Source organism: Helianthus annuus, chromosome 14 (genome assembly GCF_002127325.2).
Source record: "Helianthus annuus cultivar XRQ/B chromosome 14, HanXRQr2.0-SUNRISE, whole genome shotgun sequence".
Lineage (NCBI taxonomy): Eukaryota > Viridiplantae > Streptophyta > Magnoliopsida > Asterales > Asteraceae > Helianthus > Helianthus annuus.
The window spans coordinates 62,211,991-62,233,620 of NC_035446.2; the positions used below are offsets into that span (position 1 = coordinate 62,211,991).

A 21,630-nucleotide genomic window follows, 5' to 3' on the forward strand; every position below is an offset into this window, starting at 1 on the left:
TTTTGTGTGGAACTTTTTGTGCTAAATTTTTTGTCTTGGGTTTTTTGTGTTGTATTTTGAGGAAACAATAGGATGAGAGTTTGTGTTATATAACAAAAATACCCTAAATCCTCGTTCTAAGGAGTACCATGTTATCTTTATAATCCTTCATAGATGATTTAGTCCAAACCTATTTTTTAGGGCCGGGATCTTCCCCATACACACTTACAATCATTAAAACATTTGAAAAGTCATATTTCACACGTTATCTTTATTTATTTCCAATGGAGTAACATACATAATACATATACGGATGACCAAATTTGAACAATAATTGTATAAATATTTAAATACAAATAAGCTAACACCAAAGGTTATCACCTGGTGTAACTCCAAGTTGGCTACAATATCGAGTGTAATACTCGACACGAGCACTTACAGTGCTTGGATTGCCACCATCACATTCCATTCCGTTGATAGCTCGAATGGTAGCTCCAAACCCTTGACCAATGACTGAGTGGACATTGTTCATCCAAAACCATAAGGCCGTCTGAAAAGACATGAGTGGATCTGTGGCCACAATTTCAGGATTGTTGAGCCCATCAAACCCGATGGCATTACCAGCTGCACCGTAGTTGTAGTTCCATGACAATTGGAGTGGACCTCTCCCGTAGTAATCCTTGTTAGGGTTACACGGATATTGGGTGTTAAGTTCGTCACAATAATCACGTGAAGCACCATTTATTTCGTTAATGTAACAAAAATCTGATCACATGTAAAAAAACAATTAATGTTAACTTATAGAAATTTATCGGCCAATAACAAATCCATATCAACAATAATACAATATAGCAATATGACAGACGACACTTATAACTTTCACTTTGGAAAATTTGAAGTCATATGGATACATTGTCAATACATATTTATTTTTAGGTAATAAGTTATAACTTAAATTATTAAAATAAATTTCTCTGAAACATTGAATAAAATCTATGAAAATTTTCTTTAACAGCTTTTTACTAGATTAATGTTAACTGTTTTTCTATCCGATTTATTAACTACATTTTTCTTTCTTTTCTGTAGCGATAGTTGGTGAAACAGACATATATTGTATACAAACTAATTAAAATATATTTAAAAATTAGTTTAAAAACTGGTATTTTAAATTCATTTTTACATAATTGGAGAAATCATCTTACGTCCGGTTTCATGGGTGACATGCGCGAAGAAAGCTGCAATCTCCCTCCTTGAACCATCTTCTGAACTAGCGGAACCAAACTCAGCATAGTTTCCGAGGGCTTCAAGAAAAGCAGCACGCGTGAAAAACCCTCTCCCTTCACAACCCGCATCGGATTGATCCACGATCCCATTGAAGAACGCATCTGTCACAATACTACCAACATCCACATCACTCGTCGAGTAACATGGTCCTTCCCTGCAGCCGGGTCCACAATAATCATCACCGCTGCCGCAATAACCCCACTGGCTACAACACAAGTTCGGGCTACAGCCGCAGTTCTGGGCAGCGGAGTTGAGGATTCCTGCTAATAGTACTCCAGCAAAGATGAGCATTCTATATGTGTTCATGATGGTTTGTTTGATTTAGATAGTAGAATTATGAATCTGGATTTATAGTGTGAAAAAAATGTGCAAGGGTATATAGTTGACTTGGAATTTATGTTGATCGTGTCAAGTTATTCCAAAGTTTTAAACAATTGTTATGATTTTTATTGACTGTTCAAAATCTGATGATAGAAAACTGCTAGTGGCCCTTAATGACTGCATCGAACATATCATGGGCGGCTATAATGGTGTGTAGGGAGGACCTTCGCACAAGGCCCGTTATTTTGAGGGGCACACGACTTAAAAAAAAAATCCGATATATATATGTTATTTTTTTAAATAGTAAACACATACCAATTTTAATATAGGCCTCTTTACAAATCATTTTCTATGGTTTAGAATTTAGCCCACTGGCCATTAGGTTTATTGAGCCCAATACTAATTTGATTTTTTTAAATACTAACTAATAAAACATTATGGATGGGCATATTTTTTCAAGCTCAAACAGGGTACGTGAATTCTCAAAGACGCATTTGGAACATATGATAAGCTCAAACGAGTCTATGCCTAAATTACCCTATCATAAAATAATCAGTCCATAATAATTGAATTTACAGCGATTATTCTTGTAAAGATAAAAATGCTATGCAGACTATATGTATTTGATAAAGTTAACTTAGATTATAATTTTATTTAAGTAAATGAACTAAAAGATTTTCAATATCAATTCGGTACTGATTTTTGGTGTTTTCTTTACCAAGCTGGTTCCGGTTTTTACCTTCATATATCGATACCGAACATGACCATACCGGTATTTTCGATACCCGTACCGTTTCGATACCGGTTGACACCGAGCTTATCCTAACCCGTGATAAAAAAAAAAACTCATTAAAGTTAAGAACGATATGATAATGTATTCAACTTAACCAGTAACAGTTCGATACTGGTTGACACCAAGCCTATCCCAACCCGTAATACTTTAAAAAATCATTAATTATCTATTATTATAATTATTATTATAACATTAGAATAATAAAAGTATAAAAAGCTATATATAATATTATAATATTAAAATTACTGTTCATTATTATTATAACATTAGAATAATAAAAGTATAAAAAAACTATAGATAATATTATAATATTAAAATTACTGTTCATTGGCTTCTATTTTTAATATATAGATAATATATAGATAATAATGGACTTCTATTTATAATATATAGATAATTTTAGATAACCTCTGATATTTTATATGGTTTAAGGTAGAGGATCCTGTAAAAAGTGATCAAAGTGTGAGAAGTGTGAGAAGTGTATTATAATACTATATATAATACTATATAATACCATATAAACACCGTATAACAATATGTAACACCATATAATACCATATAACACTATGTAACAATATATATCATTATATAACAAATATAACACTATAGTTTGTCTGATAGCATGTCTATGATAGATGTATAGTGTTATATTTGTTATATAATGTTATATAGTGTTACATAATGTTATATGGTATTATATGGTGTTACATATTGTTATACGGTGTTTATATGGTGTTATATAGTATTATATATAGTGTTATAATACACTTCTCACACTTTAGGCTCTTTTTACACTATCCTTACCCTGGTTTATAATATTTAAGTAAATTTTATATAACCTCTCTAAAGAGAAGTCGTATAGATTTAAAATTTGATCAACCTTCATAAGTGTATTAATTAAGTTCTGGCATTATGTATTAATTAAGTTTCTAATTTTAGTTAATATACATGAAACAAAGTACTGGCATTATGTATTAATTAAGTTTCTAATTTTATTAGTGGTTATATATTATTAAGAGATTCTAATAGACAGGTTGGTAGTGTCTAGCCTCATTATATTTTTAATTTTTAATTACAATTTGTATTGTTTAATAGGTTGCACTTTAACTGGCGGCTGTTATCTGCTATATGGACTAGATTTATATGTTTATCGATATTGATTGTTGTTCCTCATCAATTGCATTTTACATTTGCTTGGTGTTTGAGATATGGTTTCTTATGCACTTGGGTTGGGTTGGGTTGGGTTGTGAAGGGGTATAGTTCTAAAAAGCCGTGCAGCCCATTCAGGTCGCGCGCTGGACCATACTCCATAATCAGCAAGCTGATCAATCTTAGACCCGCGCAGGATGCTTAAGCAGAGCCTGACCTCGCGCGAGGTCCAAACAAGAGATAACATCAGTTTTGACACTTAGCGTTCTGAATAAGAGCCTTCAACACCTACAACGTTGCACGGGCTGGTTACATGCTCAGCAAGGGTTGAGCAGGAGTTAGAGCGCAAGGACACTTCAGAACGTACAAAAGGTACAAGTGGTAGAAGTATAAGCCAATCGGCGTCCCCCAGGCTATGCTCTATTGTGCTCCACGATCGTCTAACGTGCAAGGGACAATAAGTACACAAGGACGTCTACGTGGCACCAATCAGGGGGCGGCGACACCTGCCCCATGATCTCCACTTACCTGCTGATGGTAGTGGGACAACAAGGCCGACAACAGGGACACGTGGCTCCAATCATGGTGCGCCAGCACCGGAGATCTTCTAGAAAGCAGTAACGGTCGATGCCAGTGAGACAAGAATGATATTCCCTGTTTGTCGCCTTCTGGCCCAAGGTGTAACACCCTGTGTTACCGAATGTCAAAGTCAAAGTCAAAGTCAAGATTGACTTCTTTGACTATAGTGAGTCTATTCTAGGTTGGTGTTTTTGTTAGTTGTATTATGTGGAGTAAGTGTTGTTAATCGAAGTGATCGAATTAATCGAAGTTTGCTTATCGACGCGAACCGCTAAACGACTGTGAATAATAGGAAGTAACAATGCGATAAAGTCAATCAATCAATAATCAAGCTAATCGAATCATCTTCGAACTCGAAACTCGAATTATGCAACTTTGGGTTATTATACGTGTGTGTGCGCCTTATGTGTTACTTGTGCGTGTTTACTTTATGTTATGTGTGGTGCTCAATCGAATCGAAACTGGAAACTCAATCAAACTCAATCGAAATCGAATCATGATAATTGGTGGAGAAGAGACAGTGCAAGATGTAGATGCTTGTATGTAGATATAGTGGTTGGGATTAAAAGTAATTTGAATAGGAAACTCTATCGTATTCGTCTTCAATCGAAATCGAAATATCAGAAATCGACGCACCGAACGCTCGAAACAAGGGGATGATCGATCAGGCTCCTAGCCGATCGAACGGCCCAGCCGATCGGACGGACTGTCCGATCGAGCAGGCTGTTCGATCGGGATGCCTGGCCGATTGGCCAGCCCTTTCCTCTTTGGGAAGCCTATAAATAGCTCTGTCATTGTCATTCTTTCCACTTTTGGAAACTCTCTGACCGACCAGCTCGTGCTCCCCTTCTTTTCTCAGATTTCTCTCAATCCCGGTAAGATTTCATCCTAAATCTTGTACTTTCTTGATCAATACACACTCCTACACCTTTCTATCTTTCAAATCTTGATTTCTAACCGTGAAATCATCAAGATCTAAGCATTCTAGGATGATGTCATCATGATGTTCTTGAAGAACTTCATGTTTTGGCTTCAATCCACCAAGAATCACTTGGATCTAACCGATTTCCACATAAACAAACAAGGATCTATCCTAGATCTAAACGTTTACATGTTGTAAAGGATTGAAAGATGGATTTTCCAACTTTCTTTCAACTCTTTTACACTCGATGCCTTCAAACTGGTAGAAACGGAGCTTGAGCCAACTCACTAATCATTCTAATAGTTGAGTGGTTCAAGATTCAGATTCTATCTACGAGGTTCACCGAATTCGGGTTAAAACATAAACTCCGTTCCGAACCATTCACCGACCGGACTTGGGAGATTCCTGTCCGAGCAGGGGAAACAAGTAAGAACGAAGGTTCCATAGTTCAACTCGTTGTCAAAATACTTCAATATCACGTCAAACCATCAGAACAACCAAGTGTAGGACGACAGGCCGACCAGGTCAGGATGCTGACCGATCGGACAGGCTGTTCAAACGAACAGCCCAACCGATCGAACATGTCAGCCGATCGACCAGGCCAGCCGATCGGCTAGCACATGGCCCCACACTTTGATAATTTCATGAAGTATAGTATTGAACGAAGTGATGCTCGATCGAACGACTGTTTGATAACATTACTCATCGAATCATGAGATACTATGCTTCGACCCTTAATCGATTTTCAACTCGTTCGACGTATTGGAGTGCTACCCGATCGAACATGCCATCCAATCAGGTGACATCCCACTGAGGACCCATTTCTGAAGTACCTAACCGATCGGTTAAGCCCGCCGATCGAACAGGCCGTTCGATCGATCGACCTGAAAGGTAAGGACACTTCAGTGTTCTCAAATACTACAACGAAAACTTCAAAAGGACAAGCCATCATACACAAACACATCCTACTCAAAAGGAAGAAACAATCCACTCGAACAGTCTAATCGATCAAGCCTACCGGCCGACCGAACAGACTATCCGAACGGACTGTCAAACTGAACGACAACCCGTCCGATCGAACCTACCGTTCGATCAACCAGGCTGTTCGACCCACCTACACTTGTTTTCGTTTTACGCGTTACTCATCGCTATGCTATCGAACTATTCAGGCTAACTCTACTTTCAAGCACTCCCTTCAATCCATCAGTCGCTGTGAGTATACTCGATCCCTTTTTACTTTAGCACTTTTAGGTGTTACATACGTTACTTATCTAAACCACAATCGAACACACTACTCAACTATTTAAAATGCTAACCGTTCTGCATGTATTACGTGACTAAATGAATGCTTGTTGTTATGTTTACACGTGGAATGCTGTCTACCTGCCTTAACGACGATAGTACTATAGTTTGGACTCAGCACCCGTTCACACGGGGGTTGTTAAGGACAATTACTTGCATGGATTACGGTGGTAATCATGTATTGCGAACTGCCTCGGGAAGTCAACCTGCAGTCATTGGTATCGATAGATCCATGTCGATAATTAACATGCTTCGTTTTCCTCCGTGTACGTGCTGGTTATGCATAAACTATTTCGAACTCTATATGACAGGCAATTAGGATGCTTATCTGCTAGGAAGGCGAGCTTAGAATAAGCGTCTAGAGCATAGTTGTCTGTAGATCTTGCAGATCGAGTCTCTAGAGGCATTTGAACAATTTTTATATTTATATTAGAATCTGAGTTGTCGGAACAGGACATTTGACTAGTTGTTATCTGTAATAATTTATTTTACTATTTGGGATACGGTATGGGACGTATTATTAAACGGAATAGTAATGATAGTTGTTGTGGAAACTTCTGGACAATCTGTTTCGCTCAGTGCCATGCCCCGATGATTCCGCCATCGGTTGGGGTGTGACAGATTGGTATCAGAGCCATAACTATAGGGAATTAGGCTAGACATGACCTAGTCCAGGTCGCTGTCTTAGAGACCTAGACTATAGTTAGGAACCAACAGACCAAGCTTAAGTGCTATATTCTATTATTCTTCGCTATCACTGCACTCGAATTTTCAAAAAGAGTCAAGCGATTTAGTCGAGAATAGGTGTGAAAGCCGCAAACTCTCGACTGAATTGCTTGGTCAATGCTGATTTTATCAATTTATCAATGATTTCCTCATTATTTTCGATAACGAACGAGGAGAATTATACCAAATCAGGAGTGAAATCCATATTTTGATGAATAATCTCCTCAATTTTGCTAAAACAAGGAAGAAGTTGATAAGCTAGGGGTGAAACCCTAACCATGACAACTTGCTCCAAATTTTTATTTTATCTCACCTAAGCCTCGACGGACTCCAACGACCTGAACTTACGAGTATGACCTAGGGAATGCGTGCTGAATGCCCAAGAAACGAGGCAAAGACACGATCCCGAAAGTCGAAATGTGACGACAAGTCTATTGTGAATAGTCGAATCGCTTTGGGTAGTCAACGTCTAATAGCCGCAGACAATCTATTTCTCGATTTTATGCGTTTTGATTCTGAGCCCGCAATTGCTTACTCTGATCATTCGTCGATTTTATATGTTCTATGTGTTTTTGTGTTTAAATTTCTGGAGAATTATTCGATTTTACTATCACTTCGATCAACACGCACGACTCGCATTGCTCTTCTATCTCAATACTCTAACAAGTCGCTACAAATCTAAACGACATTATGTTATACTCGACATGCTCTACGACTATACTATACCACTCGATATGCTATACGCGATCACTATGCACGAACGACACGCGAACTTGAATGATAGGTTTCTGTATTCTGACTACCTCCGTGATTAAATAGGAATGTGCTTCTATGTCTATATGTTTCTGTGCTCTACGTGCTTATGTGCTTCTGTGACTACGTGAATCTGTGACTATGTGCTTATGTGTTTATGTGATACATGTTTCGACGTGTTCCTGAGCTTTAGTAAGTAGTAGACGTGTGAGGTGAGATTCGATTTTGATGTGTCTAAGACCTACGACGACGTCTGTTGCAGACCATGTCGTCATCCGGACACCGAACCCCACTTACCCGCTAAGAGAAGAGAGACAGACGTCTTGCTGCTATTATCGCCAAGCAAAGGGCAAAAGCTGTGAGCGATGTCTATGAAAACGTCAGCAAATCTTCTGAGGAGTCGAGAACCGAAGCTCCTAAAGATGCTAACAAGACTGTTTTCAGCTTCAAACAGTTCAAGGCATGCGGACCAAAAGAATTCACCGGAGAAGATGGCCCAACGGCTATATTTCAATGGTTCGATTCTATCGAAGTCACTCTGCGCCAAAGCGGTTGTCCTGCAAATCTCCGTACCCTAAATGCGATCGGCGTCTTCCAGTCCCGAGCTCTAGACTGGTGGACGGCCGAACGAAACAAACGCGGGAATGATGCAGCTTATGAGCTGACTTGGGAAGAGCTGAAAGCTATCATGATGGACGAATTCTGCCCTCCCCATGAATGCCAAAAGCTGGAGGACGAGTTTTGGAAAATCAAGCAGAAGGACGGAGACAACGCTGCCTTGACTGCTCGCTTCAAGCAGCTTAGAATTATCTGTCCTGATCAAGTCAAGACGTCAGACATGGCCATCAAGAAGTACATTCGAGCTCTACCCGATTGTGTTGCCGATTTTGTTCACGCCGCGAAAACCTCATCGATCGAGGAAACCTACTTGCTTGCCGCCGAGATCAATGACAAGCGAGTAAAAGCTGGTTTCAGGGATAAGCCCTCCAAGTCTCTGCATCAAGCTACTATTGCACCAACCGCCCACACCACCACTGCCCAACCATCCAAGTCATCACGTCGCAAGAAGAAGCACAACAACAATAGCTCTAGCAACAGGAACTGTGCTGTCACAACCACTACTGCTCCTCGGCAAGCCGTACCGGCTCAGCAACAGTCTCATCACCGATCAGCACCAGTGACCAATGCACCCCAAGCAAAGCGCGCTTACACAGGTCCCCACCCGCTCTGCCCGACATGCTCATATCATTATCCGGTGGGACTTGCCTGTCGTTCCTGCGCTCATTGCAATCTTTACGGTCATTTCACTGCTAACTGTCGCTATGGTCCTCATCAAGCCCCAGTTCAAACCACTGCTCATCAAGCTCTACTCACAGCCCCTCAAGGCCAACACGCAGCTCAAGCGCCCACGGTTAAAGCTCGAATCTGCTTTGCATGTGGTGACCCTAACCATTTTGCAAACATGTGCCCAAACAGGGTTGTGAAACAAGAGCCCCAGCAGCAGCAGCAGCAACAAGCAGCCCGTGCCAGAACCTTCAACATCAATGCTCGTCAAGCCCAGGCTGACAACAACGTGGTTAATGGTACGTTCCTTGTGAATGGTATTTATGCATCATGTTTGTTTGATACTGGAGCCAATAACAGCTTTGTGTCGTTTAAATTCGAGAAGCTCCTTAGTCGTAAGCGTTCTTATCTCCCCTCGTCATTCGAAGTTGAAGTCGCTACGGGAAGAACTGTCGGCGTTAATTCTGTTCTCCGTGATTGTACTCTCGAGCTCAACAATCACATCTTTCCAATCGACCTTATTCTGATGCAGCTCGGAAGCTTCGACATCATAGTAGGCATGGACTTTCTACACGAAAACCATGCTGAAGTTGTGTGCTTCGATAAAATGATTCGATTCTCGCTCGCGAATGGTGATTTATTACGTGTGTATGGTGAAACTGCTTCGAAAGGTCTCAAGCTCATGTCGTGTGTCCAAGCTAGCAAGTATCTCCGCAAGGAATACAGAGCTTTCTTGGCTAACATCATAGTAGCGGAGAAGGAAAAGAAAAGGAAGGCAGAAATCAGAGACGTTCCAGTGGTCCGTGAGTTTCCTCAGGTGTTCCCTGATGATCTTCCTGGACTGCCGCCAAGTCGTGATATCGACTTTCGCATCGACCTCATTCCTGGAGCTAACCCCGTGGCCAAAGCTCCTTATCGACTCGCACCATCCGAAATGAGGGAACTTTCGAACCAACTCCAGGAATTACTCGAAAAAGGCTTTATTCGCCCAAGCACCTCTCCATGGGGCGCGCCAGTCCTTTTCGTTAAAAAGAAGGATGGGTCGTTCAGGATGTGCATCGATTATCGGGAATTGAATAAGCTAACCATCAAGAACCGTTACCCTTTGCCTCAAATCGATGACTTATTTGATCACCTACAAGGTGCTAAGTGTTTCTCGAAGATCGATCTACGTTTAGGCTATCATCAATTGCGCATTCAAGAGGAAGACATCCCCAAAACCGCATTTCGAACTCGTTATGGCCATTATGAATTCGTTGTTATGCCTTTTGGTTTAACCAACGCACCCGCGGTTTTCATGGATCTGATGAATCGTGTGTGTAAGCCATTTCTAGACCGTTTCGTCATCGTGTTCATCGACGATGTCTTGATTTATTCCAAGTCGAAATCCGAACACGTGCCACATCTACGTTTGGTTCTCGAGCTACTCCAGGGGAATCAACTCTATGCCAAGTTCTCCAAGTGCGAATTCTGGCTGGAGGAGGTTCAGTTTCTGGGTCACATCGTTAATAGCCAAGGTATTCATGTTGATCCCGCGAAGATTGAAGCAGCTAAGAGCTGGAGTACGCCTAAGAACCCGTCTGAAGTCCGTTCTTTTCTCGGATTAGCGGGCTATTATCGACGATTTATCGAAGGATTTTCTAAAATCTCCGTGCCGCTTACCGCCCTTACCCAAAAAGACAAGCCTTTTGTTTGGGGAACCGAACAAGAGTCTGCCTTTCAAACCCTCAAGCATATGCTTTGCAATGCTCCTATTCTCACGTTGCCCGACGGAAACAACGATTTCATTGTCTATTGTGATGTTTCCAACCTTGGTCTTGGTTGCGTTCTCATGCAGCGTGACAAGGTTATAGCTTACGCATCTCGTTAACTCAAAATCCACGATAAGAACTATACAACCCATGATCTCGAGCTAGGCGCAGTTGTTTTTGCATTGAAGATTTGGCGACACTACCTGTATGGTACCAAGTGTACGATCTTCACCGATCACAGGAGTTTACAACACATCTTTAATCAGAAAGAACTTAACATGCGTCAACGCCGATGGGTAGAACTTCTTAACGATTATGACTGTGAGATTCGTTATCACCCAGGCAAGGCAAATGTTGTTGCCGACGCGCTCAGCAGACGGAGTTATTTGCTCAGTATTCGCAATACTCAAGCCCAGCATGTAACAACCCTCACTCGAAACTATAAATTATTATTTTATTTAACCTATAGGAAACCCTAATTGAGACACCCAAGTAATTTAGCATAAACCCTAAAAATTTTAGAACAATCGGAATCAGGATCAGGACCCCTAAAACTCAGGGGGGTTAAACCCTAGCTTACGATTATCCATATAATACGCTGTCTAAATTGAATTTATAAAAACTGTCGACTCACCTGAGCTAGTTAGACACGTACCTACCCTACCCTAAAAATGACATCCCAGGCGATACGCGGGAGGTTCCCCGAATTCTTCCGCGACACGCGGGAGATGCAAATTTTCAGTATAAATAGAGGGCCTTGGGACTTGAATCTGGGAGTTGAAACGACGTAGAAATTCCAATTCTACGCTGAGTTATAGTTCAATTACTATAAAATCACTAATTAGTAGAGGGGATGCTGCTACGATACAGGGTATTAACTCGATCGCTATTACGATTCATTTTCCGACCGATCAATATATCCAATGGATGTTTAAGTGCCGCCCACATTAGGGTTATACTTTGTCGTTCGTCGTTAAATCGATGGATGTTTAAGTATCGCACTTTGTCGTTCATTGTGAGAATTTGATCTCGTGAGTTATCGTAATGGTTGTATTAAGTTACCTACCTAGTTCGTATGCACTAGGTTACAAGGCTAAATCAATAGGCTAAGCTCTGCATGTATAAATCTGCAATATATCAAGGCTTATCTATAGACTAAACTTTGGCCGTATGAATCTGCATGATTATAATGTGAGTCATTCTTCTTTTTATTAACTGTTTTACAATACTCCAAATCATTTTTCAGAGTTATAATTACAGTGATTAAGTTTATGTAATCACCAAATTACAGCCGGTATGTGGGGTATTGTGCACAATATTATTATTATTATTATTATTATTATTATTATTATTATTATTATTATTATTATTATTATTATTATTATTATTATTATTATTGTTTCCTTCACATTAGGTGGGCGAGCCTAAAGTGATATACGTCACTCATTGGGACAGCCAATGGTGATATGACCACAGTCACAGAGCTAGTCTGTGACAAATACCTATTCTTGAAAGTTGGTTGATAATAAACATATGTAGAAACTCTTAATACTGTGAATTATAACAAATGTGTCGTTTTCAGTAAAATGAATGAACTCACTCAGTATTTCCCGCTGACAAAACCTTTTTAAAACGCGTTTCAGGTAATTACAGTAGATTGGAGTAAGGATTGGATCCGGCACTAAAAGACTTCAAGAAGTGGCTTATTTTATTAATTAAATCACTTAAGAAATATTGTTTTTGGGTTGATCCCGTATTAAAAGCTACCTTTGTAAAACATGGAATTTATTCCATCTATATAAATAAAAATCCGGTGTTTCTAAACTCTGATATTTTTCCTAACCCACGGTCCTGATGAAATTTCCGCTGCAATATTTTTCAAAATAATCACCGGTACCACTGGACTGCTCGCGGCTCCCGATTCCGGCCAGGATGGGGTCGGGGGTCGTGACACAGCACGATCTCGAAACCCTCATCCGCGAAGCCCAACATGCTTGCTTTAATGAACGCACCTTGAAGAAAGAGAGAATCTATCACGATGGAGCTCAACTTGTAAGCAAATCAAATGGGATCTTCTACTATCTAGATCGAATTTGGGTCCCTAAGCGGACCGATTTGCGAAAGATTCTAATGGATGAAGCCCAGAAATCCCGATATTCTATTCATCCCGGTGCCGATAAAATGTACCAGGGCCTTCGTTACAAGTACTGGTGGCCGGGTATGAAGCGGGATATCGCTCTCTATGTTGGAAGTTTCCTGACTTGTGCGAAAGTTAAGGCTGAACATCAACGACCTTCTGGCTTACTCGAACAACCGCCAATTCCGATATGGAAGTGGGAGAGTATAGCTATGGATTTCATAACCAAACTTCCGCCCACGACATCAGGTCACGATAGCATTTGGGTCATAGTTGATTGTTTGACCAAATCAGCCCACTTTTTGCCAATACGGGAAGACTACAAGGAAGAACGACTAGCCTGAATCTACACCGACGAGATCATTTGTAATCATGGTATGCCTTGTGACATCATCTCTGACCGTGATGCTCGGTTTACCTCGCGATTATGGGAAACGTTTCAAGTAGCGCTCGGTACGTCGCTTAACCTAAGTACCGCATTCCATCCTCAAACCGATGGACAGACTGAAAGAACAATCCGTACTCTTGAAGACATGCTCCATGCGTGTGTCATAGACTTTGGTGGTAGTTGGAACAAATACCTACCGTTAGTCGAATTCTCGTACAACAATAGCTATCATGCCAGCATATAAATGGCACCATTCGAAGCCCTATATGGAAGAAGATGTCGATCGCCTATTGTATGGCACGAGATCGGTCACTCGCAATTAACCGATCCTGAGCTATTACAAGAAACGACTGACAAAATCCTCCTGATTTAAGACAACTTGTTGAAAGCCCGGGATAGACAGAAAAGTTACGCTTATAGAAGACGCAAGCCCCTGGATTTTGACGTTGGCAACTACGTACTCCTAAAGGTATCACCTTGGAAGGGTGTGGTCAGATTCGGCAAGAAAGGGAAACTAGCGCCTCGATATGTTGGACCTTTTAAGATTCTGGAAAGGATCGGAAAAGTCGCCTACAAACTCGAACTACCGGAGGAACTTAGTAACATCCACCCGACTTTCCATGTGTCGAACCTCCGAAAGTGCCTAGCTGACCATGATCTGATAGTACCTCTCGCTGACCTTCAAGTCAACGAAACGCTACACTTCGTGGAGAAGCCTGTCGAAATCATGGATCGCCAAACTAAGCAACTCAGGCGCTCGCGCATACCTATCGTGAAAGTCCGATGGGAAGGCAAACGAGGCGCAGAGTTCACTTGGGAACTCGAAAGCGACATGAAGGCAAAGTACCCGCAGTTGTTCAAATGAAAGTTTTGTTAGATCCGATTTTTTTGCAACTTTGAAGCGATTGCGAAGCGACCATGCGACATGCGGAATCCGTGAACGTACGAGACCGAATACAAGAACGTACAATTTAACGTGAATCACGGTGCTGTGTAGCTTCCAGCCTAATTTCGGGACGAAATTCCCTAAACAAGGGGAGGCTGTAACACCCCGTGTTACCGAATGTCAAAGTCAAAGTCAAAGTCAAAGTCAAGATTGACTTCTTTGACTATAGTGAGTCTATTCTAGGTTGGTGTTTTTGTTAGTTGTATTATGTGGAGTAAGTGTTGTTAATCGAAGTGATTGAATTAATCGAAGTTTACTTATCGACGCGAACCGCTAAACGACTGTGAATAATAGGAAGTAACAATGCGATAAAGTCAATCAATCAATAATCATGCTAATCGAATCATCTTCGAACTCGAAACTCGAATTATGCAACATTGGGTTATTATACGTGTGTGTGTGCCTTATGTGTTACTTGTGCGTGTTTACTTTATGTTATGTGTGGTGCTCAATCGAATCGAAACTGGAAACTCAATCAAACTCAATCGAAATCGAATCATGATAATTGGTGGAGAAGAGACAGTGCAAGATGTAGATGCTTGTATGTAGATATAGTGGTTGGGATTAAAACTAATTTGAATAAGAAACTCTATTGTATCCGTCTTCAATCGAAATCGAAATATTAGAAATCGACGCACCAAACGCTCGAAACAGGGGGATGATCGATCAGGCTCTTAGCCGATCGAACGGCCCAGCCGATCGGACGGACTGTCCGATCGAGCAGGCTGTCTGATTGGGATGCATGGCCGATCGGCCAGCCCTTTCCTCTTTGGGAAGCCTATAAATAGGTCTGTCATTGTCATTCTTTCCACTTTTGGAAACTCTCTGACCGACCAGCTCGTGCTCCCCTTCTTTTCTCAGATTTCTCTCAATCACAGTAAGATTTCATCCTAAATCTTGTACTTTCTTGATCAATACACACTCCTACACCTTTCTATCTTTCAAATCTTGATTTCTAACAGTAAGATCTAAGCATTCTAGGATGATGCCATCATGGTGTTCTTGAAGAACTTCATGTTTTGGCTTCAATCCACCAAGTATCACTTGGATCTAACCGATTTCCACATAAACAAACAAGGATCTATCCTAGATCTAAACGTTTACATGTTGTAAAGGATTGAAAGATGGATTTTCCAACTTTCTTTCAACTCTTTTACACTCGATGCCTTCAAACCGGTAGAAACGGAGCTTGAGCCAACTCACTAATCGTTCTAATAGTTGAGTGGTTCAAGATTCGGATTCTATCTACGAGGTTCACCGATTTCGGGTTAAAACATAAACTCCGTTCCGAACCATTCACCGACTGGACTTGGGTGATTCCTGTCCGAGCAGGGGAAACAAGTAAGAACGAAGGTTCCATGGTTCAACTCGTTGTCAAAATACTTCGATATCACGTCAAACCATTAGAACAGCCAAGTGTTAGACGACAGGCCGACCAGGTCAGGATGCTGACCGATCGGACAGGCTGTTCGAACGAACAGCCCAACCTATCAGACATGTCAGCCGATTGACCAGGCCAGCCGATCGGCTAGCACATGGCCCCACACTTTAACAATTTCATGAAGTATAGTATTGAACGAAGTGATGCTCGATCGAACGACTGTTTGAAAACATTACTCTTCGGATTATGAGATACTATGCTTCGACCCTTAATTGATTTTCCACTCGTTCGACGTATTGGAGTGCCACCCGATCGAACATGCCGTCCAATCAGGTGACATCCCACTGAGGACCCATTTCTGAAGTACCTAACCGATCGGTTAAGCTGGCCGATCGAACAGGCCGTTCGATCGATCGACCTGAAAGGTAAGGACACTTCGGTGTTCTCAAATACTACAACGAAAACTTCAAAAGGACAAGCCATCATACATAAACACATCCTACTCAAAAGGAAGAAACAATCCACTCGAACAGTCCAACCGATCGAGCCTACCGGCCGATCGAACAGACTGTCCGAACGGACTGTCAAACCGAACGAACAACCCGTCCGATCGAAACTACCGTTCGATCGACCAGGCTGTTCGACCCACCAACATTTATTTTCGTTTTACGCGTTACTCATCGCTATGCTATCGAACTATTCATGCTAACCCTACTCTTAAGCGCTCTCTTCAATCCATCAATCGCTATGAGTATACTCGACCCCATTTTGCTTTAGCACTTTTGGGTGTTACATACGTTACTTATCTAAACCACAATCGAACACACTACTCAACTATTTAAAACGCTAACCGTTCTGCATGTGTTACGTGACTAAATGAATGCTTGTTGTTATGTTTACACGTGGAATGTTGTCTACCTGCCTTAACGACGATAGTACTATAGTTTGGACTCAGCACCCGTTCACACGAGGGTTGTTAAGGACAATTACTTGCATGGATTACGGTGGTAATCATGTATTGCGAACTGCCTTGGGCAGTCAACCCGCAGTTGGTATCGATAGATCCATGTCGATAATTAACATGCTTCGTTTTCCTCTGTGTACGTGCTGGTTATGCGTAAACTATTTCAAACTCTATATGCTATTATCAAACTTGTATGCTCACCTTTACATTTTATGTATTGACTTTTTTTTAACGTATGTGACAGGCAATTAGGATGCTTATCTGCTAGGAAGGCGAGCTTAGAATAAGCGTCTAGAGCATAGTTGTCTGTAGATCTTGCAGATCGAGTCTCTAGAGGCATTTGAACAATTTTTATATTTATATTAGAATCTGAGTTGTCGGAACAGGACATTTGACTAGTTGTTATCTGTAATAATTTATTTTACTATTTGGGATACGGTATGGGACGTATTATTTAAACTGAATAGTAATGATAGTTGTTGTGGAAACTTCTGGACAATCTGTTTCGCTCAGTGACATGCCCCAATGATTCCGCCATCGGTTGGGGTGTGACACAAGGCCCATCAGCCCATCTCTTCTTACACCTCTTCGGACCTTCATGCACAGGTTAAACATTCTGCTCCCTTCACTCTCACTCTTAACATACACTTATTTCCTCAAGGCAGATACTTATTCTCACGCCGGAGTCTGGTTGAGAGGGAAACCCCCATATTCCCTTCTTAACGAGCTAACGGTGTTCTGTTTTGCAGGAAGTACGGATCATTACAGAGCTCAGGAAAGTTAAAGAAGATTAACCCACATGTTTGAAACATAAAACCAAACTAATTAACCCCAAAATTAGTTCCGTGTTTCTTCATTGGCGCCCACCAATTTTTACAATCACTTTCATCTTTTTTTTTCTGAGTTTTTGTTGTTCTCTTGATTATGCCTGGTCAAGAGATAATTCCTGATTTCGGTTTCGGCACGAACTCTAACATAGAATTGGGGGAGGGCAATCAAAATGTCCAAGTCCAACTTGTCGAGGAGATAGGCGAAATCGAAGTAACAAACACTGGGGGACCCCGCGCGAGCATCACTCCAACGGGAACCCCAGGAAGTAAAGTCGCTGGTCCTTTAAACCCAGCTCCAAACCCGAACATTTCGGCGCTACTAGGGCTACCAGAAGGCGAGACTTTTGCTTCCTGGTATGCCAAGCAAATTGCTACCATTAATGCTGCGTATCAGTCTTTGAGCGCACAACAAGCAGTCTTGCAAGCAGAACCATCTTTGGTTACCCCTCCGGGTCCAAGTCAGGGGGCGCGCCAGACACCCTCGCAGCAAAATATTCAAGGAAGAATCAACAGACCTCCTCCCCTGAGAAGACTAAGCGTGCATGACACGCGCGACACACGAGGGGAGACAGAGGGTTATTACGACCACCCGTCAAATGTGCAAAGGGATCCAGTTCATAGCCGGCTCGGGCCGCGCAACATGAACAACGAATGGGATGACACGGATCTGGATGATTACACTTGGCAAGAGGATGAGGGTTCCTCAATTTTCAACCGTTTGCAGAAAAATCATGAGTCTTACAAGCCAAGGCAGCGCATCGCATACAGCGAAGAAGCGGAACGAGACTTCAGCCTCGCCTACAGGCCAGCTGAAGCAGCTAAACACTCGAAGTTCATTCCAAAGATTGCTCTAGCCCCGCTATCAAAAGAAAAATTGCCTCCAACAGTGGGAAAGTTCAATGGTTTAACTGACCCAGACGATCATGTTTGAGTATTTACAAGCGTTGGTGTTATGGGAGGATGGAACATGCCAATGTGGTGCCATCAGTTTATCCAGACCTTCAAAGGGGCTGCTCGTGCCTGGTTCGACAACCTTCCGCCTGGAAAGATCACACCACGGGTCGACTTCAGAACCCAATTTGTAAATCATTTCAGCCAGCAAAGACGTTATCAGCGCGACACGGCTGAGGTAACAGACATCTTGCGCAGAGACAACAAGGGGCTAGAAGATTTCATCACTTGCTTCAACAAGGAGTGTTTTTGAGATTGGTGGTGTAAATGAACAACTGATGTGCGCTCACTTCAAGAAAGCCATTCGATGTGATAGTCTCATAAGGACTATCACAGGAAAAGACGGTATGCTCATGGAATGGGACAAACTCATGGAGGTCGCGAAGATAGTAGCGCAAACCGAAGAATCGTTGGCCGGTACCAAAAACTCTTATACTGAAGATCGTTTTTCCAAGGGAAGCTCGCGCGACAACAATAGGCGAAACAGAAGCAGAAACCCTGGATGGAAAACAAACCAATCCAGCGGTTATGAAGAAAGGTCTCATTTTAAAGAAGACACGCGAGACACGATCGATCGCATTGGTTATCGAAAGGCAGTCAGGAACGAGACTCGAGAAAAGCACTGGACTCCGCTCATTAAGACACCGAAAGAGGTGCTCATGATGGAGAACCATGACTTCAAGGCACCAAAGCCTATGACAAACAAGAAGGGGCAAGACCCGAACCTGTACTGTGATTTTCACAAGGATACAGGTCATCTGACGGATGACTGTATCAGTCTAAGGTAAGAAATTGAAAAAGCGCTGAAGAGCGGAACGTTAAGCCATCTGGTCAAAAATGTGCGCAAGGAGACGTGCCAGATTCAGAGGAATGATGATGGAAACCAGAAGAAGGTTAGGCGTTTAGAGACACACATGGTCAATGGACCAAGATACAGCGCGAGAGACAAGGGCAAGCGCCCACTCGAACCAGCATGGCAAGAGCAACAAGTCATCTTTCCGGTAGTGCGTGGGGGACCACGCGCCCCGTTGTCATTACCGGCATCGTAGGTCACTATGAAACAGAATACATCTTCATCGATCCAGGAAGTACAGCTGATATTGTTTATGAACAATGCTTCAATCAGTTTGATGATGAAGATAAAGCGCGCCTCGAGCCTGTTGATTATCCTCTATCAGGATTCTGCAATGAGATGGTCTTCCCACTAGGCCAGATCAGTTTCCCCGTCACGCTATCTGATGGGATACACTCAAGAACTACAAACGTTAACTTCATGGTGATGCCAGTCAAATCAAGGCATGATGTTTATTGGGAGAGAAACCCAAGGAGAAATGAATATGGTAACCTCCACACCCCACTCAGCCATTGGCTTCCCAACAGAGACGGGGGTGACGATTCTCTATGCAAAGAAAGAGGTGATGGCAGCTGAGGATGAGCGCCCATTCAAAGCACCAAAAATTTCAACAACCGAGCCAGAAAAATGGGTCTTGAACTGCAAGTACCCAGAACAGACGGTGACGATAGGCCATGCAATCTCACCAAATATCAGGACGCACCTCAAGCAGCTACTGTTCAGGAACATGGACATTTTCGCCTGGACTCCGGCCGACATGACCAGTGTCCCCTGCGACGTTACTGAACATTGTCTGAATACTTATCCCTCCGTCGAGCCAAAAGTGCAAAGAAGGCGCAGCCTAGGGCGGATAAGACTAAAGCTATGAATGAGCAAGTTTTTGAGCTGCTAAAAGCAGGAATTCTGAGGGAGGTGCGCTATCAAAGTTGGGTTACAAACCCTGTTATGGTCGAGAAGTCTAATGGAGGATGGCGCATGTGTGTTGATTATACTGATCTTAATAAGGCATGTCCCAAGGATTGTTATTCGCTGCTTGAGATCGACAAGAAGATCGACTCTCTCACGCCATACAGATGGTAATGTTTTTTTGGATTGCTACAAACGGTATCATCAAGTTCAGATGGCGCTGGAAGATGAAGATAAGTAGCGTTCCGCACTGACATTGGAATCTTTTGTTACACAAAAATGCCCTTTGGACTCAAGAATGCTGGCGCAACCTACCAGCGATTGATGGATACGATATTTGCTGAAGTTATCGGGAAACGTATCAAAGTATACATCGATGATCTTGTGATCAAAAGTCTTGAGGAGGATCAGATGTTAAAAGACATAGAGAAGACGTTCAACTCTCTGAGAAGCGTGAACATGAAGCTGAATCCAGCAAAATGTTCTTTTGGTATGGAGGAAGGCAAGTTCTTGGGCTTCGAGGTTACAAACGGCGGCTTCAAAGTTAATCCTAAAATGGTTCAAGCCATAGAGCGGATGCCATCACCGCGCACGATCAAAGAGATGCAAAGATTGGCCGGCCGCCTAGCCGCGCTTAATCGATTTCTATCAACCCATGCTGCAAAATCGTACCCTTTTATCAGTACTTTGCGCAACTACGTGATAAAGAAAGAATTAAAATGGACGCCAGAAGCAGAAGCTGCTTTCCAACAAATGAAGGAGTGTTTGATCAAGCTCCCTACCCTAACTGCGCCGTTCGAAAAAGAGCCACTCATTCTTTACCTATCTTCTTCGGATAAGGCAGTTGGGTCGATATTGTTGGTGGAAAGAGACGGAGTACAGACTCCGATTTACTACGTTAGTAGGGTGCTTACAGATACAGAAACAAGATACTCAACCATGGAAAAGTTAGTGCTTGCGCTACTACACGCCTCCAAGAGGCTGCACAGGTATTTTACCGGACATGTGATCACCGTACTCACTAACTTCCATATTGGCACAATTTTGCAAAAACCAGAAACGTCGGGTTGTTTGGCAAAATGGGCAATTGAATTAGGGGGCCACAACATTCTGTACAGGCCACGCCCAGCCATTAAAGGCCAAGTCTTAGCAGACTTCATCACAGAAGTCCCAGAAGACAAGATCAAAGAGTGTGAAGTTGTCGATACTCCCATCAAAGACACATAGGATGGGTTACGGTTGTTATACACTGATGGAGCCTCGAACGAAGACGGTGCAGGAGCTGGATTGCGCCTTGTGTGACAACCGGTGATTTACGGCTCTTAATTACGTAATATACAGGTGATTAACGCGATAATGAATAGTGATTAAGACATAGATTAACTCATTTAGGTCCCTGGAGTGCCTAGGAATGTTTATTCGACTATACAG

The 21,630-nt window shown here is 42.1% G+C and overlaps 1 protein-coding gene across 1 annotated transcript; it reads right to left on the bottom strand.

Annotated features, from left to right (window-relative positions):
- Window positions 1–213: 213 nt before the first annotated feature.
- Window positions 214–1,589, bottom strand: LOC110908407 (endochitinase EP3). Its single transcript, XM_022153345.2, has 2 exons — window positions 1,182–1,589; window positions 214–744 (listed from the first exon to the last, which is right to left on the bottom strand). The coding sequence occupies exons 1-2, from the start codon at window positions 1,567–1,569 to the stop codon at window positions 341–343; spliced, it is 792 nt and encodes a 263-aa protein (XP_022009037.1). The 5' UTR covers window positions 1,570–1,589; the 3' UTR covers window positions 214–340.
- Between the last annotated feature and the right edge of the window lie 20,041 nt (window positions 1,590–21,630).